At 40.1% G+C, this 25,839-nt stretch overlaps 3 protein-coding genes across 6 annotated transcripts; 1 reads left to right on the top strand and 2 right to left on the bottom strand.

Annotated features, from left to right (window-relative positions):
* Nucleotides 1-217: 217 nt before the first annotated feature.
* nkapd1 (NKAP domain containing 1) lies at nucleotides 218-4,672 on the bottom strand. Of its 2 annotated transcripts, XM_026191986.1 has the most exons (7): nucleotides 4,591-4,672; nucleotides 4,253-4,329; nucleotides 3,608-3,696; nucleotides 3,337-3,477; nucleotides 3,159-3,212; nucleotides 678-1,163; nucleotides 218-530 (listed from the first exon to the last, which is right to left on the bottom strand). In XM_026191986.1, exons 2-6 carry the CDS (start codon nucleotides 4,319-4,321, stop codon nucleotides 710-712), a joined length of 807 nt encoding a protein of 268 aa, XP_026047771.1. In that variant the 5' UTR covers nucleotides 4,322-4,329; nucleotides 4,591-4,672; the 3' UTR covers nucleotides 218-530; nucleotides 678-709. The 2 variants fall into 2 exon arrangements, with proteins under 2 accessions (XP_026047771.1, XP_026047770.1); XM_026191985.1 differs by having other exon boundaries at nucleotides 218-1,163.
* A 63-nt stretch (nucleotides 4,673-4,735) lies between these two features.
* Nucleotides 4,736-22,138, top strand: dixdc1a (DIX domain containing 1a). Of its 3 annotated transcripts, none has more exons than XM_026191982.1 (16): nucleotides 4,736-4,759; nucleotides 10,655-10,833; nucleotides 14,410-14,567; nucleotides 14,665-14,810; nucleotides 18,249-18,338; nucleotides 18,591-18,644; nucleotides 18,737-18,787; nucleotides 19,052-19,156; nucleotides 19,278-19,331; nucleotides 19,425-19,517; nucleotides 20,162-20,239; nucleotides 20,355-20,516; nucleotides 20,649-20,715; nucleotides 20,904-21,012; nucleotides 21,190-21,298; nucleotides 21,557-22,138. In XM_026191982.1, exons 2-16 carry the CDS (start codon nucleotides 10,811-10,813, stop codon nucleotides 21,638-21,640), a joined length of 1,383 nt encoding a protein of 460 aa, XP_026047767.1. In that variant the 5' UTR covers nucleotides 4,736-4,759; nucleotides 10,655-10,810; the 3' UTR covers nucleotides 21,641-22,138. The 3 variants fall into 3 exon arrangements, with proteins under 3 accessions (XP_026047767.1, XP_026047768.1, XP_026047766.1); XM_026191983.1 differs by lacking the exon at nucleotides 4,736-4,759 and adding an exon at nucleotides 10,166-10,541 and having other exon boundaries at nucleotides 19,428-19,517; XM_026191981.1 differs by lacking the exon at nucleotides 4,736-4,759 and adding an exon at nucleotides 10,167-10,541.
* Nucleotides 22,139-22,388: 250 nt separating this feature from the next.
* pih1d2 (PIH1 domain containing 2) lies at nucleotides 22,389-25,796 on the bottom strand. Its single transcript, XM_026191984.1, has 5 exons — nucleotides 25,350-25,796; nucleotides 23,614-23,740; nucleotides 23,300-23,539; nucleotides 22,891-23,162; nucleotides 22,389-22,745 (listed from the first exon to the last, which is right to left on the bottom strand). The coding sequence occupies exons 1-5, from the start codon at nucleotides 25,530-25,532 to the stop codon at nucleotides 22,611-22,613; spliced, it is 957 nt and encodes a 318-aa protein (XP_026047769.1). The 5' UTR covers nucleotides 25,533-25,796; the 3' UTR covers nucleotides 22,389-22,610.
* Between the last annotated feature and the right edge of the window lie 43 nt (nucleotides 25,797-25,839).

Consider the following 25,839-nt stretch of genomic DNA (forward strand, 5'->3'; position numbering starts at 1 on the left):
AGACAAATACCCTCACGCTTTTCTGCCCAGATCTATAAACCTTTAGGCTTGTACTGTCAGAACCATGTCAGCTTTTAAGTGGATAGGCAGTACTTGTTAGTTTAAATGGATTAAAGGTTTTAGAGAAATCCGGGATGATCATTTCTTGTTCTTTTAAAAACAGATAATACACCATTTTAAACACTAAATATAATTTTAAAAAAATGCAAAATAGATGTTTATTTTATGACAACACGCTTTATACAAAGAGTGAAAATTGCAAAACATGAAAAAAATAAAATACATATTCCATCGGAAATAATTATTCAAATCGCATTTCCTTATAAATAAAATGAAAACACTGGTCGTCTGAGGACAGAAGGTCACTATGTGAGGCAGACAGTCAGAGGTGAGTCGATCAATCAATGTGCCTGCAGCTCACAGGATACCTATTGAGACAGATGGTTGCTACCCTATCATCCTTCTTCATGCTCCCTGCTGTCTGTACTGCTGTACGGTGTGCTTTGAATCTCTGCAGAGGTGATGAGCTTCTGCCACGCAGGACGCCCACGGAGAGACCCGTAACCACAGGTTTGTTGATGTTAAACAAAGTGCAATTTAGAAGATGCCTGTAGTGAAAAGCCCTCAGCAGAGTTAGGAACAACAAAGGAATCTGTAGCAGTTTCAGTGGCCGTTACCTGAACTGTGCATCAGTTTTTAGCAGCACGCCTCAGTCGGCAGAGCTGTCCGAGCTCTCCTCACCCATTGCTTTCCAGTTTTTCCTCTTCTTCTTTTTTGAGTTTGGCCCTGAGTCGGAGTCTTTGTGCGAATCGTGCTTTCGCTTTTTGCGACTGTGTGACAGCCTCTCCCTTTTTATCTCATCATTACTGTCCTCTGTGCTGATGTCCACATCTTTTCCTCTGGCTTTTGAAGCTTTCTTGTTTTTATGTCGACTTTTAGTCCTTTTTCTCTTCTGCTTGTCTTTTGTAGCACCACTGTCATCGCTGCTGTAGTCACTGCTCGAACTGTCCACTTTCTTACGCTTTCCGTCCTCACCTTTCTTCTTTTTTTTCTTCTTCTTCCGTGAGGATTTTTTGGACCGTTTTGATAAGCATGCCTCTGTGTCAGACTTGGACTTTTTCATTTTGTGATGGCTCATCTTCTTTTTGGCACTGTTTTCTTCACTAAAATAAAACAAAGTCAGAAGAATAAATATAAAGACACCACTAGTATGAATAGAAGTATGATCTAATGGCTTAAAGGGGAAATACACTGGTTTTTGATGTGGAGATCAGTCAAGCAAAGAGAACCATCTCTTCTGTGGCTTACTATAAAGAAGCTCTCTGTAAAGTCTTAGAAACATAATGTTTACGATGTAATCCTAGAGTTTATTTCAGCTTTGACTTGAAGACCTCTTCGTTTTTAAAAGAAAGTATGAGCGGTAGAGATTCATTAACAAGGAAGCTCGTTAATAACCAGAATGTTAACATCATGGAGGTGTGAATGTTTGAGGCTGTGTGAAGATTAAAATACTGTGTGTTCATCATCCATTAAATCTGGATAATAACCCATTATTACTAGAGTGACTATTTGCACCCAGGTGAGAACAGTTACACAGCAGCTATTTACACTGGGCCCCCTCACTCAGCTATATCAACATGGGTGTAAATTATAGGGATTTGTATAATTTTCAAATTCTCAACTTTTTAAAAATACTTTATCTGACTATTTCTTGCACATTTCCCCTCATTTTCTTTTACCAGTAATACTCCTACAAATATCAGCAAAAGCATGAGCTCTTTGCAAACCACTATTAAACAACAAAATTAGAAGACCAAGTGTTTAAAAAGTGCTTGATGCCAGTGTACAAATATTAGCAACATACTTCACCAAACTAAAGTGGTCAGACAGTTCAGGGTAAAATCTTTACAAACACAAATGAAATGAAGCTTGCATATCATAAATCTAGCACAGCTATGGTCACAGTATTTCTGCCTGAAATATCCAGCTTTGTTAAATGACTAGATGGAATATTTTATCCCAAAAACAATAATGCTGGAATGCTTGTGACCAGGTGCATAAAGTATTTTACAGTAATACAGGAAATCTTTGTTTGTGAGCTCCTCTTACACAATCAGGAGCAATCAAAATTTGCACAGTTACAGCTCAGGTCCTCGAAGGCTATTATCTGTTTCAGAGGTATGCCATCATAATGGCCTAGCAACTGCTTAAAAACAGACAAAATGACTCATTTGTAGTGTTTATGCACCTGTAACACCACATAAAAACGTTTTAATTTCATGACAACAACATGTAATTTATATGCACAAATTTTCTTTAAGAATGACACATTATCATCATCTAAAAATCACACACCAAACAATACTGTAGCATAGGAAAGTGCTGGAATCAAAGTCAGAACCTGATTTTAACACTATTTACAACTCATAATTACAATTATTTTGACAAATGTTGAGGTAATTAATAAAATCTAAATAGTTAATGAACTACCTAATGCAGGGGTGGGCAATTCCAGGCCTCGAGGGCCGGTGTCCTGCAGGTTTTAGATCTCACCCTGGGTCAACACACTTGAATCACATGATTAGTTCGTTACCAGGCCTCTGGAGAACTTCAGGACATGTTGAGGAGCTAATTTAGCCATTTAAATCAGCTGTTCAAGGACACATGAAACCATTCTACTCTGACAAAACGTCCTACCCGTATTATAATTTGACGGTGAGTTGCGACTAAACCTAAGCCTACCCCTAACCATAAGAAGTATTCCGGATGGGTGAGAGAAAAAGAAGTTAATTCGGCGTTGGTTTTGTGCGCATGCGCAGAAACATTGGGTAGGATGTTTTTCCAGGTAGGATGGATTCCCAGAACACCGGCCCTCGAGGCCTGGAGTTGCCCACCCCTGATCTAATGGGTGTACCCTTTTTTCAGTGCAGGGGGCAAGTCTCATAATGGAGTCTCTTCTTACTTCTGCTACTTTGTTAACCATGAAATTATGTAACAGACTTCAGCCTGGTATCAGTTGGTCTTGCATTACTACAAGGTTCAGGGTTGAGAGGTTAACTCCATGGAAATGTGGTAAATTGCATGAGTGCCCTTTTAAAGTCTGAATATCTATTTGAATATATAATAACCCATTTGGTATGTATGAAATTTCTGCTTACCCATCACTTTCAAACTCCTCGGGATAAAGCTCCTTGAACCCACTATGTCCCCACCTGTGATGGAAATATATGAAATCACATATATTAGTTCATCTGATGTAGCACTCCAGCATTTCCATTACACACTGGAAACACATGACCACAGCCACTTCATTATGTTTTGTTTTTTGTACAGTACCTGTCAGGATCATTGGACTCAAATTCATACAGTTTTCGAGTCCAGTATCGAGCCTCTCTGTCATCATGTTCTGAGGCACGCTCTCTGCTTCGGTTAAAGTCTCTACGTTGATCTGACACTCGGTCGCAGTGCATATGTCCTCTGAAATACAACCATTATCCTTAAATCATCAAGTCAATGTATAATCAAAAAGACAGCTGCATTACAAAGATTCAAAAGTGCTGTGATTTCATTTGTGTTTAGGTAGATCAAATTAAATTGAGGTATTTACCTCACAAACTCTGCATCTGAAAAATCTTTTCGTTGGGATGTTTGGATCTCCCAGTCTCGCATTTTCCACATTTCAATTTCCTCTTGGATCTGCACAACAACATGCACACAAAGACAACACAGAGATGCATTAGTGTACACATGATACAAATATTTACAAATGTTATCCTTCCTGTGCGTCGGTAGAAAAGAAATCCTGCCAATCAGTGGGCTAAACTACCTACTTCAACATAGTTGGTTTGTTTTGGTATTTTATACCTGCTGTATAAGAGTTTAATCTGAGCAAGCAGAGACTGGGCTTGACGTATCGCTCTCGTACAAGCTTTGTAATTTTGTTCCTAGACAGGTTAAAGATAGACTATAGCTGCAGTGTACAGTCAGTTATTTTGTCTGACCTCATACAGACTGTGACAGCGTCTATACACAACTGACTACAATTGGATAAAATACATAGAATTATAACATTTCCTGCTAAATTGTTGTGGAAAGGAAGCCTAAAGGACCAAACAGAAGCAATGCATTCATTTAAACAAATCATCAACTCAGCTCAACTTTAAGCTTTAAGTAATTAATCAATAGATTAGTGCACATAAAAAAAAAAACCCTCCACCTTCATCTTACAAACACTTGTTGAGTCTAAACGCACCTTGTTGTGGGCATCCGTGTGTCGGATTACATTCCTCAGCAGCGTTTTTCCCAACGGCTGCTTTGACATGATGATACCTGACATAAGAAACATGTAAGTGATGGGCAGTAGAAACCGAAAGCAAGAGAAGGGCTACCAATAATATGAATAACTCTTATCCCTCGAACACTCAATATTCCCTATTAGCTTAGCTCGTTGCTAATAGCATAAGAATAATGTTTAAACAGCAAAACATGTTCTAAAGTCCACTCCCCTCGGCTTCGCTTAACTGTATACAAGTGTCGGCATTACTACACGTTTACTGTGATTTATTTTTTTAAATTATGTCCAAACTGTACCTTCCAAAACAGAGCACCATTCAAGAAGAAGAAAAAACAGCGTCTACTAGCGCTTCCGCTCTACCAAGTTACGTAATGGCGTCGCGCAATCTACGTCATTGCACTTTGAGGAACTCAACCGTGATTGGTCCAAGTGTTTGTCAGTCATCTCAGCAGCTGCTGCTAAACGGTGAGAACTGCAACTTATTAACGGCAAAATTAATTAAAGTAAGAATTATTTTCTTTATAAAACGTCATTTTTTGTACTGAGTACTTTCAATGCCTAAAATATTTTCATGTCATATCTGTGATTTTTTGCGTTGCACTGTGTCTTTGTGGCTCTAGAAAAAGCATATGACTGGGTGCCAAGAAAGGAACAGTGGTACAGTAGTAGGGAAGTACGTGAGCATGTTGCAGGTCATTTGTGAGGACAGCAAGACAGTAGAAGTGACAGATGGGTTCAGGTTAGTGTGGGATTACATCAGGGACTGCCTCTGAGCTCCTTCTTGCTTGTCATTTTGATAGACAGGCAGACAGATGAGGTCAGGCAGGAGTCTCTGTGGACTGTGATGCTCACAGATGACATTGTAATCTGTGGTGAGCGTATGGAGCAGGTGGAAAACAGCCTGAAAAGGTGGAGGTATGCACCGAAGAGAATAAGAGTGGATTTCAGTAGAAGCGAGACAGAATAGTTGCAGGTGTAACGGTGAACTTGGAAGGAGCAAAGGTGGATGAATTTAAATACCTGGGGTCAGGCATCCAAAGCAACAGACAGTGCATCCCCATCTTCAAGAGAAGTAAAAAAGAGAGTGCAATGAGGATGGACTGGGTGGAGACGGGTGTCAGGGTGATTTGTGACAGAAGGATAGCAGCCAGAGTGAAGATTTACAAGATCGTAGAGAGACCTGCTGTGTTGTATGGTTTGGAGACAATAGAACTGACAAAAAGACAGGAAGAAGTGGGAGAGCTGAAGATATTAAGATTTTTGTTGGTAGTGACAATGATGCACAGGATTAGAAATAAGTAAATCAGAGGGACAGCTCATATTGAGCACTTTGGAGTTTTAGAAGCAAGGCTGAGACAGTTTGGACATGTGCAGAGGAGTGATAGTGGCTATACTGGACAAAGGAAGTTGAAGATGGGGCTGCCAGGCACGTGGAGGAGAGGATTCATGGATGTAGTGATAGAGGACATGCAGAGGGTTGGTGTGACAGAAGAGGATGCTAGGGATAAAGATGAGATAGAGGTAGCCCTCGTGACCCCTGAAGGGAGCAGCTGAAAGATGTAGTGATTCCATCATTGTTACCATCCACTGTTCCTGCAGAACTTACCACTTATTCTTTGTTGTGCAGACAACAAAACAAAGCAACAAGAATATGTGACAAAGCAGAATGTATAGGTTATATCTGCTGGTTTAACTTTCAAAAGCCAGTTCACCTATTTACGTCATTGTAATCGCAATTACAATTGCAATGATTAATTTTATGTTAAGGATGGCTATATCTTATTTTTTAGAAAATGTAAACATATATAGCCAGGCTACTAATGTTTTGTACTGACCTATATATGACCAAAAAAATAAACAAATAAATAAATGAATAAAAATAGCTACACTCTGCATAACCCAGTTTTCACTGAAGACTTCATAGCCCCAAGTTGTACATTTGGCTCTTGGGATCTTCCTAAAGTCTCTGTACCAATATAAGGCCTGCACAACTTTCAAACAAGATGGATCGCTTTCCGCAAATAAATTAGCCTTATGTCTAATTTAAATGCTGCCACAGTTGTGCAAGCCAGTACTTCAAAGGCACATTCAGTTAGTAGATGTTATCTGCTTGGTTGGATGTAGTAAGCTGCTCTCATTGCATAGTGGGTATAGTAAATTTTGGGAATCAAAGTGTATTTCTTGCATATTCATTAGACCTAATTATGGTGTTTGTAAGATATAGCGCAGAAAAATCAAACTACTATAAAGGCCATAAAGGTGATAGAAAGTAAATTCTATCATCATTATGACACATTGTTCATAAAAGGTAGAATTGTGTTATGTGAATTTGTGCACTATATCTGACAAACTCTGAAATGCACATGAATCAGGGTACATTTTTACATGAATGAGCACCTTGCACTTTAATACCACTTCGACAAAAAAAGGTCTCCTGTTCAAACCTAAAAGCAGGGCTTTTAGACTTTGTTCAAGTCAAACCAGATTTGAAACAATTGTGTCAGAATAATTTAATATCCAACCTCTGATGCTCTGAAAGGTGAAAAGAGGTGCTGAAAACTAGTCTACATTTACCGGTGAGTCACAAACTCTTACAAATGTACAAGTATCAGTTTCGAATACTTGTGTAAAATGAATATGCAAAATGTTTCTTTAGATTGATACAGTACTGAACTGGTACTTTTTATTCCACTACACTGATCAAAAACTACATATTAGTGTTTCTCATCTACAAATTAAACATCTGTGGTTTCTGGACAGCTTTTAATAAATTTTATAGAAATGTTTGATTTATAGATCTGTGTTCATCTGATGTCTCAAAACCAAGTGTTTGGTGTTTACTTTAGATTTAGAAGTTGCACTTGACTGAATGCAACACAAATTAAAAACTACTTGAAGGTTATAAACCCTTCCAAACTTTTCCTTTTTACAAGGATAACAACTTTTACGGGTTCAGCCTTGACTGAGTACAGATTTTGAATGCTTGGTGTATGTTCTTTAAATAATTATTTATTTAAAGAGCAAATCATTTTTCACATTGGTTTCAGTTATGTAGTCAATATGTACACAAGTGGTTTAATCTAAAAGATGTTGGCTTTGTTTTCGCTCTCCAATGTTATCTCCCAAACAAAAATACTTCCTTCTAAATTGACTAAAAAAATGCATCAACTTCCTAGGGGGAAACTCTTATCAGCTTCATGGTTATCTGTTTGAAGGTCACTGAAATGAAGGGGGGAAAACATAGATAACTTTTGTTTAAGGTATGTTAGTAATTTGATACAAAAACCCATAGTGACCATGCAAGCACGCTCTATTTTAGCAACTCATTTGATTTACAAATAGGCTGACTGCATGCTGTCTCTGTGGCAAACTGGCTTTTTTTCTCATTGCCTGGATCCCCAGTGGTGGAATGACTTTGGCACCACACTTTGAACAGCAAAGTCATTGTTTATATATCATCCGTACATGAATCCAACAGTGCCTGATAAAAACACTTCCCTCAATCACGTCTTGCTCTGCCAAATCATCATTGTCTGCCTTTAGGGCACCTGAGTTTGTCCTTGTTTTTTCAATATTGGGGAAAAAATATTCAAAGTAATGCCGAGAAAAAAAGGAATCAGCTCATGATGGAACACAAACAACCTTATAAGGCTGTTTCAAGAAAAAGGTTTCCATGAAGTTATTGAAGTCGCCAAACTAATCAGTGCACTTTCTGCATAATATTGGAGCCTCTATAGTGTTATTATTGTTATTTGTAAACAATTCCATTTTTTCATCCTTGTTGACAAAGCTACTTTTGAATTTAGTTATTTAAGCCTGTGGATAGATGGGTGTGGGTGGATTTTCAGTCTGTTTTTTATTTACCTGATAGGAAGTCTTCCTGCTTGCAAAATCAAGGTAGAGGACGGTCAAATAATGCATCTTAAATAACTGAAAGACCCAAACAGTGCTCACCAGAATTTTATTCATCTGTTTGTCTGTCTTACAACAAATACTGTTGTTAGACAGACAAACAGATGTCAGCCTACAACTGATTTGAATGAAATCCCACATGATCCAGCCGTTAGGTGTTTTTGCTGACTCTTGATTTTAAATGCACTGCGATGTCTCATTTAGTCCACATATTGCTGCTGTGAAGGAAACCGTGCGCAGATTCAAAATTACAGCCACTGATTAGCCCATAAGTGGACGCTGACCTTCCTTCTGACCTGTAGCACGAAGCTCATTTGATGCTTGATTGTGTAGCTTTGGCCGATTAGGTGAGGTTCAGATGACTTATTATGAGCGTCATTACGATAGAATTTGATTTGCAGGGCTTGGTGGTCATGTTTGAGCTGTGAGGATGTGTAAACAGTGTTCATGGTTCGTGGAGGGGTAAAATCTTGAAAGAGTCAAGGACTGTTCAATAATGTATATTGGAGTTATTTTTGAAGACATAGGGTTGAGTTGAAAAATACATTTTATTTTGAAAGGGCTTATAAGAAAATATTAACCTCCCCACCCCATCAGTATTTAATAAGAACAAATATATAATTTGACCTTTTGTGACCTCCATAAAGTGGTTTCTCATAAGCTTCTGACACCTTATCTGCTCATTCCTTGCATGCAGATGCTTTTAGGAACGGAGAGTGTAACAAACCTTAGTTTGTATGAGCATCACATTCTTCTAAAAGGTGACCTATTGTGCATTTCCTTACTTTCTGTTATATACCGTGGATTGATTACGTTTCCAAAATGCCAAATAATGAGCCTTAAGGTAAGAGGGCTGCCCTAAAGCCCAGTATCAGATAAATAGGGATTATTCTGAACTCTAAATTGTGCAAAGCTACTCTAGTAGAACAAAAATATGGAGCTGGAAAATGAGCAAAAGCTACTAAAGTATTAAAAGGGTTTTTTCAAATATACACTAGAAAAAGATAACCGCACATGGCAGTCGTAATAAAGGGATACACGGAATGTGGGACTAATAACACTTTATATTTTTGAAATTACAAAAATATATTTTGTGTGTGATTCAAACATTTTTCACTTATTGTAGGTATCCCAACAAATTTAAATATTTTTGTCATTTTGATTTAGCACAAATAGCTGTCGGCATGACAGCTTGCTTTTGCCTCTGCTGTTTCTCTGCATAAATCTAATGCGGCATTTGTATGGTGGGTTACATACATATTCATGGCTCTACAGTAAAGTAGCTCATTGAAGCATGCATCGATGGTGCTCATAGGGAATTTAAGACGCTGTCATTTTGTTATGGGCAGAACTGCAAGCTGCCACGTTGAGACCTACTTCACGTTTTTTGGTTGCTTTTTTTTCCTTCCTGCTGATGACACTGCCAACACTTCTAACAACTTAATGACAGCGTAATCTGCCAAAAACGCCTTTCAAAGGAATACTTAACACTGGCTGTACATGTCAAAGAAATTCTTTTGTTTCTGCTGCCTGGTGTTCAAATTACGAAGCTGACACTTTTTAAAATTTTGAGTTTAATCTGATGCCTCTGATGTTGTAGCGCATTAGCATTGAAATGCTTTTCAGTACATACAAGACACAGAAGTGAGAAGAGCTGGTTTTCCAGGCTGATGCGTCCACTCTATAAATACCATTTTCTCCTTAAGTACCTCCCTATTTCCTCTGACTCTGTAAATATATAATTACCCTCTGGTAATGGCTTGGCCTGTATGGTATGTTGTTATACAAGCCTGTGGTTTTATCAACAAACAAAAGTCTGCTAATTTTCCTGTTTTTAAAAATCAGAATGTCATTTCTCATTTTAGCTGCAGGTATATGCAGTACATGGAGAGAAAAGGAGAAGGAGAACAACTCCCACCTCTTCCTCCTTGTGAAAGGAGAGAGCTGTAGGGAAAGCAGGGAGGAGGAATAAGGGAGAGGGGGAGGGTGAACACACCCAGACAGAGCCATGTCTGACATCCTCTCTCTCACCGAACGAAGGAAGGAGTGATACAAAGCCAGTTCGGCCAAGCAGAAGAGAAAAGAGGGGAAGGAGAGGGAGGGAGGGGACAGGAGAATGAATGCAAAAAGGGTGAAAAAGATGCACAAGAGCTGCATCAGTTCTTGTCCGTAAGGAACAAAAAACATTGTGTTCGTGAATGGGAGCTGGTGAGCTCCACCACAAGGCGAGTGCAATGAGAAACCAGGCAGATTTCAGTCACTGGTGCTGCTGAGCTCCAATCCTCTCTCTGTCTGTCTCTCCCTATCTCTCCCTGCCAGCAACGACTGAGCCTTGGTATGATTTAGGGGAAGGGTTTGGGGGCTTTTGATTAGGATTTTGAGCTTTATGTTTTAGGAATATGCTGTTGGAGAGGATTTAAACGTGCTGTTATTTCTGATTGAACACAGTGTGCGACGTGGAGACTCCTCTGCTTGCGGCTTTCAGGGCTGTTCCCCTCCCTGCTGCCTCTGGCTGTGTTTGGGCTATGGTCCTGACTGAGACGCAGGGCATCACCCAGATGTGGGGCGCGGACTGTATGGGAGGTTAAGCCTGTAAACACCAGCATGGGAGCCAAACAGATGAAATGGTAAGTGCTATTTTAATATGAACAGTACGGCAATTCAGGCTATTGCTATTGTTGACAATGCAGGGATGCATCAGTGGCAGATATATATATATATATATATATATATATGTATATGTAAGTCTACAATCACAACACTATAAAACAGATTTATCACTTCAACCGCATGTGAATCTCAGTCTTAGTCATGGAATTGCGTTTCATCCGAACAGCTTGATCTTGAAAGCCAAGCTGTGCAGGTTATTGTTCGGTGTTTACAGTGCAGTAGGTGTGGGTGTGTCCCTGTGTGTGTCTGTGTGAGCCGAGCTGCTATTGCCTAGCAACCTCTCTCTAACAGCTATTTCTGTGTATGCCGTGCCACGATTCAGATATAAGTTTAAATTGATTAGACTGATTTACATTATTCTTTACTTTAATCTGATAACTTTATCTTCTTTTTCACTTTGCACCATGTTTACAATGACCTGCTTTATTTAACTGGTCCTTTAAGGTCAGTGCTGAACACATCAGTCAAAAAGATTGATGATGACACAAACTGTCACTGATATGTTATAAAAGATGAATAAGCTGCACTTTACTGTTGTAGAAAAATGAGGTGAAAGTAGTTTGGATTATTTAATACACTGTCATCTATAATTTAGTAGTTCCCAAAACGGGTGTTTGGACTTGACCGCTGAACCACAGCATTTGAGGGTTTTTTAAAAGTGGTGAACGTGAAAAAAAGAAAGAAGATACAACAGCTTTTTTTCATCTGATAATTTTTGTGAAAGGTTTGGTTTTACAAGTTTTCTTTCTTTTAAAACACTCAAAGAAACATATAGAGAAAATCTTTCTTTGATGGCTCGACTAAGTACTTGCACTGCCTAAAATCTATTAAAATGCTATCAACTAAATCTACTAATCCACGAAAGCTAATATGACAAGCAACAGTCGGATAAATATTGAGAAATAATAAGTTTTAGCAGTTTGTAGCAGCTATGAATACAAAGTAGCCAAAAGAAGTATAAATACTAAAGCAAAGTATCTAAAAATTGGAGTAAATGGAGGCCCACTCAGGCCACCACCACTGATCAAATTATGTTAATCTATTGCACAGAAGCTCATCTTTTGCAAATCCCAATGCTTAATCTTTGCTAAACCCATATGTTCCAAATCTATCGGATTGTACGTGTTCTCTTGTAGCGAGAGATCAGCAAAGAGCATTTACAATAAATGTGTTATTGAACTACTCTTAGAGACAATGATAGAGTGTTATTATCTGCAGTGACTAGATTAGTAGGAGGTGCTTCTTTGATCCCTTTTTGAAAAACACTTAAGGATAATTACAGCAGCTTCTGATAAGAGGCTTAGTTCATGTTTTTATGTGACCTACAGTAGTGCAGAGACTCTTTCCGGGAAGTTGGAAAGACGAAACTAATCATAACTTTCTCAGTATGGTTTGATATATAAAAAGAATAATACATTAAACCATGTTTAACCATTTTAGCATCCCAGTGGTGCTCTATTGAATTGAGATCCAACATTCCTCTAACCAATATATTTCCACCAGTCTGAACCATTTATACAAAGCGGGTTGGATCCATGCTTCCATGTTATTTATACCAAAGAGACCCTACCCATCTGAATGTCGGATGGGTAAGGAGAAATCTAGCAGAAGCAGAAATCGAGACTCATCAGACCATAAAACATTTTTTCAATCTTCTGTTGTCTAATTTTGGTAACCCTATGCAAAAAGCAGCCTCAGATTCCTGTTCTAACCTGAAAGAAGTGGCATTTAGTGTGGTGTTCTGCTTCAAGGGTTCACAAGTTGAGCATTCAAAGATGCTCTTCTGCATACTTTGGTTGTAACAGGAGTTACTGTTGCTTTCCTATCAGCTAAATTTCTGTGCTCGTTCTGTGTAAGTGCTTCTTATCTAACATTCTCACACATTTATACTCAGATGGATGCACTGTAGACCAATTTGGGGTTAGGACCTTGCCCAAGGATATTTGGCCTGCAGACTGGAGCATTAGTAGGCGACCTGCTCTACCTCCTGAGCTACAGACACCCCTATCAGCTTGAAACAGTCTGTCCATTCTCCTCTGACCTCTGGCAGAGGAGATGTCCAACAGGGCATTTTTGCCCAGAGAACTGCTGCTCACCTGATATTTGCACTTTTTTGGACCATTCTCTATAAACCCTAGAAATGTGTGGGAAAATCCCAGTTGATTGTCAGTTTCTGAGACAGTCAGACCAGCACATTTGGCACTAACAAACCACTTAAATCATCTTTTTTCTCACCTTCCTAATGCTCCTTATACAAGGCAGGACCTTGTATACATGCCTAATTTACTGAGCTGCTGCCATGTGGTTGGTTGATTATACATTTATATTATCAAGCAGCTGAACATGTATACCTAATAAAGCAGCTGTGGAATGTATGCCCTTATACATTTGGATTGTAACAACTCTGCTATTCACTGATTTCCAATCGAGCACAATCATCAAGACAAAATTTACATGTCTGGTGCATTTGTTCATGACTCTTTACCTGCAAGACATTTCTCTCAGCCCCATCATATGCAAATATTAGCATGCTAACTTGGATGCTGTAATGGTGAAATGCTTCACTAAGTCTGCTTAACATTAGATTCTTTGAGGTGTGTTTCTGATTCGATCAGTGGCTGATAAGCAGATGTTAACTATGATTAATCAAAGGAATATGTCCTTTAATCCTCAGAGAGTACTTTGCTGTGCTATTAGCTAGTGCTAACTATTACATAAGAAGAAAATCTTACCACCATACATATGAAGCAAATTCAGCAGGACATTCTTTGCTTTCTTTCCTTCATTCTCAGCTAGTTAGCCTGGGGAGCAGGGTGATGAGTAGTGATGCTTTTCTATGGCATGCTTGCACAGCGTTTAGATCTGTTCATGCAGTCGCAGGCTTGTCTTCACATGCAGACTCGGAGGGAAAAACACAGGGAAACTACCCTGTTAGGGACTGTGCATAATGCTATAGGTCACAGGTCATAGTAGCTGTATCCAATGTCCACAAACACAGGAGAGTGAAGATGACAGCTGGTCTGAACCTCAGGCTGCTGGAGATGCTCTCAAAAACACTATATTCATGAAACTGCAAGGAAACAAGCTGTTCAGAAACCATGCCAGCACTATGTTATGAAATTATGGCCGAAGGGGGAGCAAAATATGTAAAGAATTTCCTGTTAGAAAATGACAGGCTTGCAGGCATTCCTGCTCCTGCTGTGTATTTTTTGAATGAGTTGAAAATCTGTTCATTCAGTCTTTTCTTCTTTTTTTCCCCCTTTTGTAATAGTTCTGTTATCTACAAAATAATCTGTGAACCCGTGATGCAGACAATGCTGTTTGAAATATCATGCATCATATTGGCATTATGAGTTCAAAAATGGATTTAGTTAAAATATCTATCCCAAACGGGATTAATTTACATTATTGTGCTCCTCTGGGAATTTTTAAAATTTCAAATCGCCATTTTATGTAGTTAGGTTTCTTTATTGCTGCTCATTTGGCAGCATACAAGCACATTCATTCCTGCCTGTGCCCACCATCTGTTTCAGTCTCAGCTCAGCCAGCCCAGCTCACTCCTCCAAAGAGGAGTATGTTATCACCCAGCTCACTGACACCCCTAAAGAAGAAACAGTCCATGATCACCCTGAGAACCAGGGGGAACCTCAGGATGACAAATCTGAGCTGACAGAGAAGAAATCTGTCACAGGTTGGTTGGCTGCACATCAACTCTTGTAGAGCCAGATATGATGCAGTGAAAAAAAAGGTGCCTTGCCTCATTTCCCCTGTCCCTCTGCCACTTTTAGAGGAGGTGGCTCTCTGTGGATTGTGTCCTTCCCTGGGGCACGATGGGCAGGAGGAAGAGAAGTCCTGGGAGGAGCAGCTGGATGCACACCAGGAGCAGCTGGAAAAGGAGATGCAAGAAGCGAGAAGGATGGTGTTCCGGTTACAGGTAATGCACTTCAAAACAAACTGCTGCTCTGGGCCAAGGGATATAAGCGACAGGGTCGCTGCCCTATTTGCAACAAATCCACAGAGTAAGGAGCAAGTAGTAAAAAAATAGATTCTGAGAAAGAAGGATGAAAGTTTGGTCAGGGCATGTAAATGTTTTCAGCTCAGTTTTTATCAGCAGGTAAACCCACCATACCTCTGTTTGCTGACTTTATTGTTTCTCTGTTTTGAGTCACTGAAACATTTTAAAAAGGAGGCTATTTATTATCTGTCCTTACAATAAAATCAGGGCACTGGGTTGTTAAATTAGAGCCATAGTGAAAAACAAAAATCACCATGTAGTTGGTCCTAATGCAACTAAACAGTCTGAAGAAACCTTAAAAATTCTTAGCATCCAGTGCTAGCTTAAAGTTTTTAAAAATGTTTGCATGTCTACAGCCGCTTTCTATGTAATCTTGTCTTATCAGATGCTCACAAGTAGTTAGATAATTAACTGACAAGCAGCTCCATGGTTAAGTGATGCCTGTTCTGTTGTTATTTTATGACAAACTGAGCAGAAAAAAGACTGGGAGTTGATTTAGAGCTTTTCACTGGAACTCTCAATGTGGGGTCCAAAAGATTAGCTAATAAAAGTGAAGGAGTCCATCATTAGGTTGTAAAACATGCAAAAACCAAATAAAACTATCAAAGAGATGACTAAATTCTAGCAGTGGCCAAACCAACAATCTGGTACATTCTTAAAATAAAAAGAAGGGATGCACATGGACTGCAGCACCAAACACTGAAGCAGCGGCTGAAGGTGGCTGCAGAAAGGGCCTGCAGGGCACCTCAAGGGATGAAACAAAGCACTTGGTGGTGTGCATGGGTTCTAAATTTCAGGGAGCCACTGACCGCAAACATTTTCTGTAATTTTTAAAATCAATGTGTATATTTAATACTATGTTAGTTTGTATAAAAATGGCTAACAAAAAAGGAATACTTTTGTTAAACCCCATGCATTAAAGCTGAAAGTCTGCACTTTAATCACACCTTGGTTGTTTTTGAATCCAAAGCTAACTGTAGCTCAGTATGGGGTAGCTGGTTTGCTTTCACAAGGCACAGCAGATTGTGCATTTGAAATCGGGCTTCTGAAGGAGTTCAAAAGATCCAAACTCTTGTATTATTATGTGCACTGAAGAACTGAAGCAAGAATCTAATCTGAAAAGAAAACACTGTTATTTTCTGCAGCACATCAACATTATTTACTCACTAGATCCCCACAGATTCCTACTAAAGTATCGATGACAAAGGACTGCTAAAGAAAGGTCGTCATATCAACGTTTTATAATCTGCTTACACTCTGTTCATGAGGGAGTTCACATTGTAAACCAAGCGCAAGTAATGAAGACTGTATAACTGAAATCTCATCAGAGGATTGGAAATAAATACATGCCTCAATTTAGTTAATTATAGACATGTATTCTGGCATATTTAGTTAATTTGCAATTATACAGCACTTTCCAAGTTAAATTGCTAAATAAAATTGTACCAGAGTGTCACTAGCAGTCAGTAAGATTACAAGATTTTGGGAAGACTTAGAAATGACAAAAGAAATGACAAGATCCAAATGCTACATGCTAAAAATGGAAATATATTTTTAAATGAAGTAATTAAAAAGAAACCCAAACAGATAGACCAGATGTAACACACTAAGCATGATAAAGCCATCCACTAGAAAGAATAATATGTGTTTTGACAGATAAACAGACAAAGATGAAATTTTTTTTTACCTGATTTATACTTTGAGTCCATTCTGTTACTTCCGTTTATCCAATCGGGGTCGTAGAAGGGTCGGAGCCTATCCCAGTAGTCACAGGGTGAATAGCAGAGTGCACTGTGGATAAGTCACTGATCTATTATAATTTATATGAAATGATTAAAATTATGTTGCATGAAAAAATGTGAAAGGGGGCGCTTTTATAAGAAAATCATAAAATGAGACTTGTTAGGCTTATAATACATATAAAATATAAACTCACTTGCCACTTTATTAGGCATTAATACCTGGTAGTACTGGTTTTTAGATTCAGAACTGTCTTAATTCTTCATGGCACACATTCAACAAGGTGCTGGAAACATTCCTCAGAGATTTTGGTCCATATTGATGTGATACCATAACACAGTTGCTGCAGATTTGTCAATTGCACATACACAATTTAAATCTGGTCCACCGCATCACAAAGGTGCTTTATTGGAGTGAGATTTGGTGACTGTGGAGGTCATCTGAGTACAGTGAATACACTGTTATGTTCAAGAAACCAGTTTGGGATGATTTGAGCTCTGTGACGAGGCGCGTTATACAGCTGGGTGCAGCCATCAAAAATATCCCTCACACCAATGCACCACCATCAGACATTGAGATCTTCTATTGTCTAATATTGGTGCTTCTGTGAATGATGAATTGATCTGCTTCAAGGTTCAACACACTGAGCATTTATAAATGCTCTTCTGCATACTTTTGTTGTAATACTAGCCTGACAGGCAACAACAACCATGCCACTTTCAAAGTCAATAAAAGGACCTTTCTCTTCCAATTCTGATGCTTGATTTGAATGTCAGAAGGTTGTGAAAAGCATTGAGTCTTTGCCATGTTACAACATACCTTCCATGTGCAAGATCCTTACAGTATAATGGGTCTTATTCAGACATCAATGCATTCAATTCAATTCAATTTCATTTATATAGCGCCAAATCACAACAGCAGTCGCCTCAAGGAGCGTTACATTGTAAGATAAAGACCCTACAATAATACAAAGAAAACAGAGAAAACCCAGCATGAGATAACCCCCTATAAGCAAGCCCTTTGGCAACAGTGGAAAGCAAAAACTCCTTTTCAACTGGAAGAAACCTCTGTCAAAATCAGGCTCAGGGCAGGGCAGACTGCTGCAAGCGTTTGGGGGTGAGGTAAGGGAAACAGAACAAAGACACGGTGTGGAAGAGAGCCACAGATTATTAGGATAATTAAGAATAAAAATATGAAAGACAAAGCTAATCCTACAAAATTTGCTAATCTTTGCCAGCTTCATTAATTTGTGCAAATAAATAAGTTTGGCACATGGTATTTAATTGGTATGTTTGGGGTCATTTATAGTATTCAGCTACAAATATCGGTGCAGCGACAGCACGTCCACATACTGTTCATAAATTAAAAATAGATGTTTTGGTGACTTTTACAGTAATAGCCTTTATGTTTTCAGTTTTAGAGTCTCTATATTACATTACAGTCTATATATTTACACAGACTTGTCAGTGTAATTTCAATTTGATTTGGTTCAGTTCACTGACTTTATTAGCAAAAACGGAGGCATTTACAACCACAGAAACCTGGTTTCTCTATCATGCGTCGCAACTATCATTGCTTGCAAGTTTTCTTCAGATTTGTATGTGTTTTGGTTTTTAGGCTCTGCTGCTCCATGGCTCCCTCCCTGAGGAAGACCAGGATGGATCCGTGAGCTTTGGAGATAACCGGGCTAACACCGAGCAGCAGCTGGTACAGTGCCCTTTCTCTGCTAACTTGAGAAAACAAACAACAGTTGCTCGCCACTGAGCTTGAAGTGTCCGTGTCAGCCCTTCTGTTCTGATGATGTTTGTAGCCATTACTCGTCTCACGAGTGGCCACTATAGAGCACAAATGAATCTCTCTGATCTGCCAGCGCACTGTCATGGAGGCCCAATGCCTCCTCATACGTTCTGACATTTTTCCATTCTCTAATTACCCCGCTCGTACCCTCTCCCTTTGAAGGTTCTCATCCGCAGTCGTCTGGACCAAAGCATGGAGGAAGCCCTTGATCTCAAGGTACAGTAAGTAAATGTAATTAGGTTTAACATAGATGAGCTGTCTTAGGGGCAGAGTCTAATGTTTTTGTTGTTCCTTTGTGTGGCTCTTAGAGGGAACTTCTGAGGCACAAACAGGAGACACGTCACATTCAGGCCATCAAGGTAAACCTCTTACTCTAGTTTTGGGATTTATATGTGAAGTAAAATGGATTAAAGGATTATATTTAACCTTTTTGACTATTGCGCCCTCCCAAACTGATGATTCTGTAAGTTTTATCACATACATTATACATTTATCATTTCTTTACAAAGATCAAAAGAAGTTTAGAGCTGGGTGGATCCTGTCGATGAGGCAGGTGGATGCAGTTCATCAGTATTCAGGTCTTTTCTGGACAATTCTTTGATCTCCCTCTTGCTTCTCATTAGGATGCTCTGCAGCAGCGCTTGGCAGTGCAGGAGGATGCTGTGCTGCAGCTAAAGCAGGAACTACTGAGGTGCAACATGGCCAAAGATCAGCTGGAGGGGGAAAATGTGAGACAAGTGATGATTTCCCTTTGACACGATGAAATATTCGACCTCTTTGACTCGTGGCTGCAGGTTTAAGTGAGAGAACTATAGCACTCATATATCACCTTGATATAACTGTTTGCAGGCAGAGCTCAAACGCAAGCTGAGTGAAAGGAACAAATTACTTAGCGAATATGAGGTATTGTCTTTTATTATATACACGTCAGTGCGTTCTTTTAGCCATAGAGATGCAAATAAAGCCTCGTGCCATCCATCTCTCTTGTCACAATAGCAGCAGCTCGGGAGGAAGGACAGAATACTGCAGCAGCAGCAGCAAAAGCTTGATGAAGCTCAGCACAAGGCACATGAAGTCAGCCTGGGACGGGTATGCAGCATGACAGGTTTCACATATACGTGCTAAATAACATATGTTTGAATGCAGGACTCATATATAACACCAACGTTTGTTTGTTTTTTTTATCGCGCATCGGTCTGTGATTACATTGTACTTGCCGCAAGATAGCCCATATATTTCTTCTTACGAGAAACATTACTCAATAAGACCAAAAACTATAAATATATTAAGGCACCATGATGCTTGAAGAAAACATTACATTTCCCACTACACCTCAGCGGTGTGGTCTTTATAAATTGTTACTCAGATCAGAGTAAATGGTGCATTTGTTGGAGACTATTTTCAGTGGCAGATTAATACATATTTCTTGCACCGGTGAGTATCCCTTGCAGCAGGATGCTGTATGTGAAATCGACTCAAAATAGATTCCTGTGCACGGTGTTCATCATGATAGGAAAAAAACATGTCACCCACTACGTTGTGATGTTTTTTTTATAGTTTTTGGACAAAAGTGAAGCTCTTATTTAGATGAATAAGCTTTCTGGCTGTTTTTTTTAGCTACACAGGCCGTGTTTGCTCTTTGTATTGCAGTTTGAGCACATTTTGTAAATATTATCACACTTTTCATTCAGAACACTTTTCACCTTGGTCTATACTGTCTCTGTCTCTGATAGGCGTTCAGGAGCGAGGGCAGCGGGTACAGTAACTCAGTCGCTTCGACATCTCCTCCAGTGTTCCAGCACAGCGCACCAGTATGCACTCTTTAATTTTCTCATTAACCAATAATGTCTGTAAATGTCCACAGTTCAAAATGATTTCGAATTTTTTTCCAATTCTTTTTAAGTATCAGAGGACTGTTTTTCACAGGGTGAAGAGCTGCAGGTCGTCAGGGAAGCACTTCGCAGTTTGAGGGACAGTTTTTCCGGCCATGACCCCCAACATCACACCCTGGACACTCTGGAGCAGGGCGTGGCCACTCTCATGGACAGACTGCACTCTCTGGACACCCAGCGAAGACAGGACAGAGGGGTACACACTCTCGCTCTCACAACTCAAAGAGGAAATTTTAAAATGTAGTAGCTCATCTGTCACTTGCCAAATGATGACTCAGCAACTGATAACATCCGACTGTTTGCTATGAGTAATTGGTTCTTCTTCTAGGAGGAATTCAAATCGCCAGGACGCAGAGCCAACTCGACAGACCGTGACTCCTGGCTGCCGAGCTCGAGTGAGACAAACAAAATGCTCGTTTTTGTTTAGGATTTGTCATCCCCCTCAACATCTCTACTGGCTGTTAAATCAAATTGTGCCATTCAATTACACTGTGCTGCAAAGAGAGGGCATGACTGAGTGTGAGGCTAGAACCCTTTCAGACTTTGGTTGTGGAAAAACAATGTTTGCTGGGTTTTTTTCCAGAAATGGCGCACTCACACAGCAGCCCAGGACTGGATACTGCCGTCTCCACTAAAGTGCTCTACTTCACAGATCGCTCGCTCACTCCATTTCTGATTAACATCCCAAAAAGGTGAGTATATAAACACTTTATGGTGGCTTGATACAGTGCTGTGTGTTGCTTCACTGGAGCGTTCTTTATTTTTTAAGCAAATTGTTAGTTGGGTTTTGGTTGACCATAGCCGCATATGGATGCCTGGGCTGGTTTATCCAAAGCATAACGTTTGTGTGGATATATGTGTGCTTCCAGGCTGGGAGAGGTGACACTGCGAGACTTCAAGGCAGCTGTAGACAGACAAGGCAGTTTCAGATACCACTTCAAGGCCCTTGACCCAGAGTTTGGCACAGTGAAAGAGGAGGTAGGCGTGGGAGTAAAATTACAGCCCCTATTTCTCTTCACATTGGGCTTCAGCTGGCAAATATAAAACGGCAGTTATAGAGTAAGATATGCTAATAATAGCTGTGCCTACTGTGCACTTCAAAACACCATGGGGAGACTTATTTCCATCCCAAAGAATTGGATAACCTCAAGTATTCATTTTTACTTTCAATCCAAACCTTTTATAGTATAGATATGGGTCTCTCAGATATGTAAACACTGGATGCTGGCTTTTCAGGTGTTTCAGGATGGAGCCGTTGTCCCTGGCTGGGAGGGGAAGATTGTTGCGTGGGTTGAGGAGGATCACGGGGAGCGGAGATAGCGCCAAAAAACTAGAGATCGTCACTACAAACCTCAGCTGTTCCCACTGGACCAGGAAGCTACTGAAAATACTTCTGATGCCATAAGAAAGAATAGTGTTACGACACAAAACTGGGACCAATGGAGCTAACACCATTAAGGTACAAAACAAAACCATGTTTTAAAAGCGAATGTTTCATATGAAGAATCTAAACATTTGGATACAATGTTTTTTTCGTTTACGGACCGCATGTCGCACATTGTTTGCAGCTCATAAATAAGTTTGTGGGACTACCACGTAATGGTCAGTAAAGTCATACTTGAATAATAAAATAATGTTAGCTTTATATGAAAAAACAAGCTACGCTGTGCTTTAAAACGCTGTAATCAGTGCATAGTATGCAAACCTCAAAAAAAGAAAGAAGTGTTTACTGACATTTTCCACGTGTTCCAGATTGCCAAACACTGATGTTGTTGTTCTGCATCAATTTTGATGTTTTAATAAACATAAATTATTGCATGGTTCGTTTTGTTGTCAATTATTCCCCCCTGCATACGGTAATGACACCAGCTCGTAGCCATTAAACACCTCCACTCACGCGCCCACACATTAATAAACAAAATCCACAGATTGTCATTAAAGTCAATTAATTTTTTGGGGGGGGGGGGGGGGGGGTTAGAATTAAATTTGCTGCTGAGCCTCAGCCCACACAGCACAAAGGGACACTGTTACATATTTGTTTCACAAACATGTTGCTCTTGGAAATGGATCAATTTACACGCAAGCTGTTTATTGTTAGTTAACTTGAATTCTGAGGCAGAATACGAGTCCCTCCACAGCACAATGCGCTCTCAGTGCTTTTTTCCCTTTTTTTTTTAATTTGTACATTGCACAACAGGAGTTTTGTTGTTTTTGTTTGAGGCATTTTCAATGCCAGTGTTTAGCTAGCTTAACAAACACTGCACATTTGTTTCTTAATTAAGGAAAATGATCACAAGACATTCACTTTCAATGTAAGTCTTCGTTTCTTCTTATTAAAGATGGCAGACGCGGTGTCTTCGTTTACAGTTTTTGGGAAGTCCACAAGCAAATAGTAAAGATCCTCCACCTCCAGTAAGACGTCATCCTGCAGAGAAAAATACATCCAGTGTGCTACTAAGGCTCGCTACAGGTCGATTATGTATTTCTTATGACATCCAGCTACACACTGACACACACTGGATTCTAAAGTGCTTCGTTATAACTGTTCAAGGGAGTGTGTAACCACTAACCTTGGACATGCTCAGCTGGCATTCTGACATGGAACAAACCATTGGCAGCTCCACCGTCAGTTCCACGCTGTCAGGAACTCCTGCTGCATCGGTCTTCACCTCGAGTCGATACTCTGGCTTCTGAGGCTCTACAGAAGCGGCTGAGATGACATGGATCAAATCCTTCTTTATTTTCTCTGCAGGCCTAAAGATAATTTGAGGAGCAGAGTCCTCTTGGTTTTCTGATCGTAGGGAGGAGATGTGCTGCAGGAGGGCAGCTGGTGTCTGACCGGCTGTAAAAAAAAAAAAAAAGGACTATGGATTATCAGGAAAATTGTTTTAGGAGGTGAAAGGAGAGTGGGTAAAGAGCATGGGTTCAACATAAAGTGCTTATCAAAGCTTGTCAGGGTTGACAGTCTTATTGCATTACCTGTGTTGGGTTGTTTGGGGGCACTGGACAACTTCTGAAATCCAAGCCGGCAGTGCAACTCATCTGGGCTACTATTTGGGCTACTGTTGACAACTCTGTACTGCTGTGATAACGTCATCCCAAGCTGCTTCTGGGCAAAGCTCAGGGCCAGCATATAGACCTGGTTAATCTCTGCTTTGTTCTCCCTACTTTCCTGCAGCAACACAGGATTTAATGCCACATCCAGCACAGTATACCAGCCTGTAAAGGAAAAAGTATGACTTTCTTGCTTGTGTCATGTAATACAAATGGCAGGTCTGCAGCTTGACACACACCTTGATCTTCATTTGTGCCTGTTTCCAGTTTTCCAGTGTAGACTGGTAAAGGCCTGCTGGGATCCTGAGGCGCAGGCACACGTTTCCAGCCGCATATGTTGATGTACAGCAGGCCTTTCTTTGGTTTCTGTCACAGAAACACAGTGCTGTCAAAAGGATCTGTCAAAACAAATTCAATTTCAAAGTTCTAAGTGGATAAAAGTCTAGCATCTTTGCAGAGTGAAGAAAAAGCCTGTGTTTCTCGTGCAGCCTGTGTATTTTAGGATATATAAAGCAAGCACAGCTTACAGCTCCTCAGCAGAAATATTTTTAGGTTATTACTTTACTCTTGGTTGGATAAAAACAAGAAATTTGATGACAAAGCTTTCACAGCTTGTAATGGACTACACTAATTAATAGGACTAGAAGTTATAATCCCTATCAGTATAACACAGACCTGAGTGGGTTGGAGAAGTCCTCTAGATGGGGTGTTTGCTGCTGACCATGTGGGTATGTATCTGTCAGTGCGACACATCATCAGCTTTGTACCCCAGCTTCATAGTGCATTTCCGTAATTTCTCACAAGATTCCCTCCGCCAAAGCAGACCCACCACAGGGTGATCAGACCTGGGTGTATTTCACATGGCACCCACCAGTAATTTGGCAGGCCACACGGTCTCCTTCTGCTTCAGCCAGCCCCTGTGACTACTTTCTTTTGACAAGAGTGGCAAGCTTTTTGATTAACTTGTACTAGGCTTCCCTTCCTAATGCCTACTTCCTTCGTCAGTCTTACTGTGGAGCTGGCTGCAAAGCCCCTACAGGCCACTTACACTGAATGGACTTCCACTTTCCAGCCTTGGTCCTCTTCCTCAGCTTGCTCATGCTTTTTTCTTGTCATATGCCTTATTGATTGCATCCTCCCAAGGGACGATCAGTTCTACAGTGAAGACAGACTGGCAGGAACTGGACCAGAGAACCAGAGCTGGGTCCAGGTTGATTTCAAGTGTAAAGGTATTTCAGAAAGACGGGGTTGACATGCTATTTCTCACCTTCCCAGATGAAGGTTGTTTGTTGCAGAAAGGTGGCTTTAACTTCTAATGAGCTGCAGTTAGTCTATACTCTCCTGACTAATAGCTACCGACAAGTTAGTTGGTTATGTCACCAAGTATATCCTCCATGTGTTAGACTGCTTTTGCAGCCCACCAGGATGTGTTTGAGGGTTGCAAACAAGTAACAGACTGCTGGAGTGAGCAGTACATCATATGTGGGCTGTTTTGTTTTCATATTCCATAGCTCACTACATTTGATTGTTCTTCCTTTTTATTCCTTCCCGCATCATTCAGCGGCCTTGCTGAAGTTAGGGGACTGCTGTTGCACATCTAGTTGATTCCTGGCAGTCCCCCTCCTCCATCAGATGCCTGCATTACTTGGGTGAGCCTTTTGCAGAGTAGGTGCTGTTCCCAATCCAAATTCTCCTGTAATGTAATTTCTTGTACCAATGACAGGACCTGGGACACTGAATCTTTTTTTTTTTTTTGATGATGGGTACTGAGCTGTATCCTACCTACCTACATTTTCTGATATGACAGTTAACTTTCCCTAATTTATGTTTGAATTTAGAGTATTAATTTATGATTGGAGGAATAAAGGTGGGCTTCCTTTCTAGCTGAACCAAAGAATGTGATGAGCAACACCTGTATGGACCACAGTATGGACTGGGGCCTACACAGGAAGGAGCCTTCACGAATGAAACTCACCAGTATTTCAGTGCAGAGGCAGGAGTCCAGCTCGGGCGGCGCTCTGAATTCAGCTCCTTCCTTTATCTGTTTCTCTATAAGCGTACGGTAGGCTGCAGGGTCATTTTCAGAGAGATCATCCAGCATGGACCACAGTTTGCTCATCTGCTGCAAAACATCCTCTGTACTGCCAGTGGAGCACATGTTAAGGTAACTGTCCTACTTTTATTACCTAGCTAACTCTAGCTAGTTGGCAGAAAAAGTTTGTGCGTCAGAAAACCAGCCGGTCAGCAGTGTTATAGAGGAGCATGTGTTATAGAAACACCTTAAATAGCCGACAAATATGGAGCAGTATCACACAAATATTAATTTAAAAAAAACAACCCTCAACTAATTACGTTCTGTAGCTCATTAGTTGTAATCGCTAACACTAGTTAGGCCAATGTTGTCAGTTGCCATAGAAACATAACACTGTTGCCACCAGGCGGTGAGATGCGGAACTGCGGCTCAG

Source organism: Astatotilapia calliptera, chromosome 14 (genome assembly GCF_900246225.1).
Source record: "Astatotilapia calliptera chromosome 14, fAstCal1.2, whole genome shotgun sequence".
Classification (NCBI taxonomy): Eukaryota; Metazoa; Chordata; class Actinopteri; order Cichliformes; family Cichlidae; genus Astatotilapia; species Astatotilapia calliptera.

Excerpts from the sequence above, each read along its gene's own strand:
- nkapd1 (XM_026191986.1), bottom strand. The coding sequence starts at position 4,321 with ATGTCAAAGCAGCCGTTGGGAAAAACGCTGCTGAGGAATGTAATCCGA. Across the intron at positions 3,478-3,607 it reads TCAGATGCAGAGTTTGTGAG|AGGACATATGCACTGCGACC; the intron begins GTAAATACCTCA and ends GTTGTATTTCAG. Across the intron at positions 1,164-3,158 it reads GAGGAGTTTGAAAGTGATGG|TGAAGAAAACAGTGCCAAAA; the intron begins GTAAGCAGAAAT and ends GTTTTATTTTAG.
- dixdc1a (XM_026191982.1), top strand. The coding sequence starts at position 10,811 with ATGGGAGCCAAACAGATGAAATG. Across the intron at positions 19,332-19,424 it reads AATTACTTAGCGAATATGAG|CAGCAGCTCGGGAGGAAGGA; the intron begins GTATTGTCTTTT and ends TTGTCACAATAG. Across the intron at positions 20,240-20,354 it reads TGTTCCAGCACAGCGCACCA|GGTGAAGAGCTGCAGGTCGT; the intron begins GTATGCACTCTT and ends TGTTTTTCACAG.
- pih1d2 (XM_026191984.1), bottom strand. The coding sequence starts at position 25,532 with ATGTGCTCCACTGGCAGTACAGAGGATGTTTTGCAGCAGATGAGCAAA. Across the intron at positions 23,741-25,349 it reads GCCTCTGCACTGAAATACTG|AAACCAAAGAAAGGCCTGCT; the intron begins GTGAGTTTCATT and ends TTTCTGTGACAG. Across the intron at positions 23,540-23,613 it reads AGGCACAAATGAAGATCAAG|GCTGGTATACTGTGCTGGAT; the intron begins GTGTGTGTCAAG and ends TTTCCTTTACAG.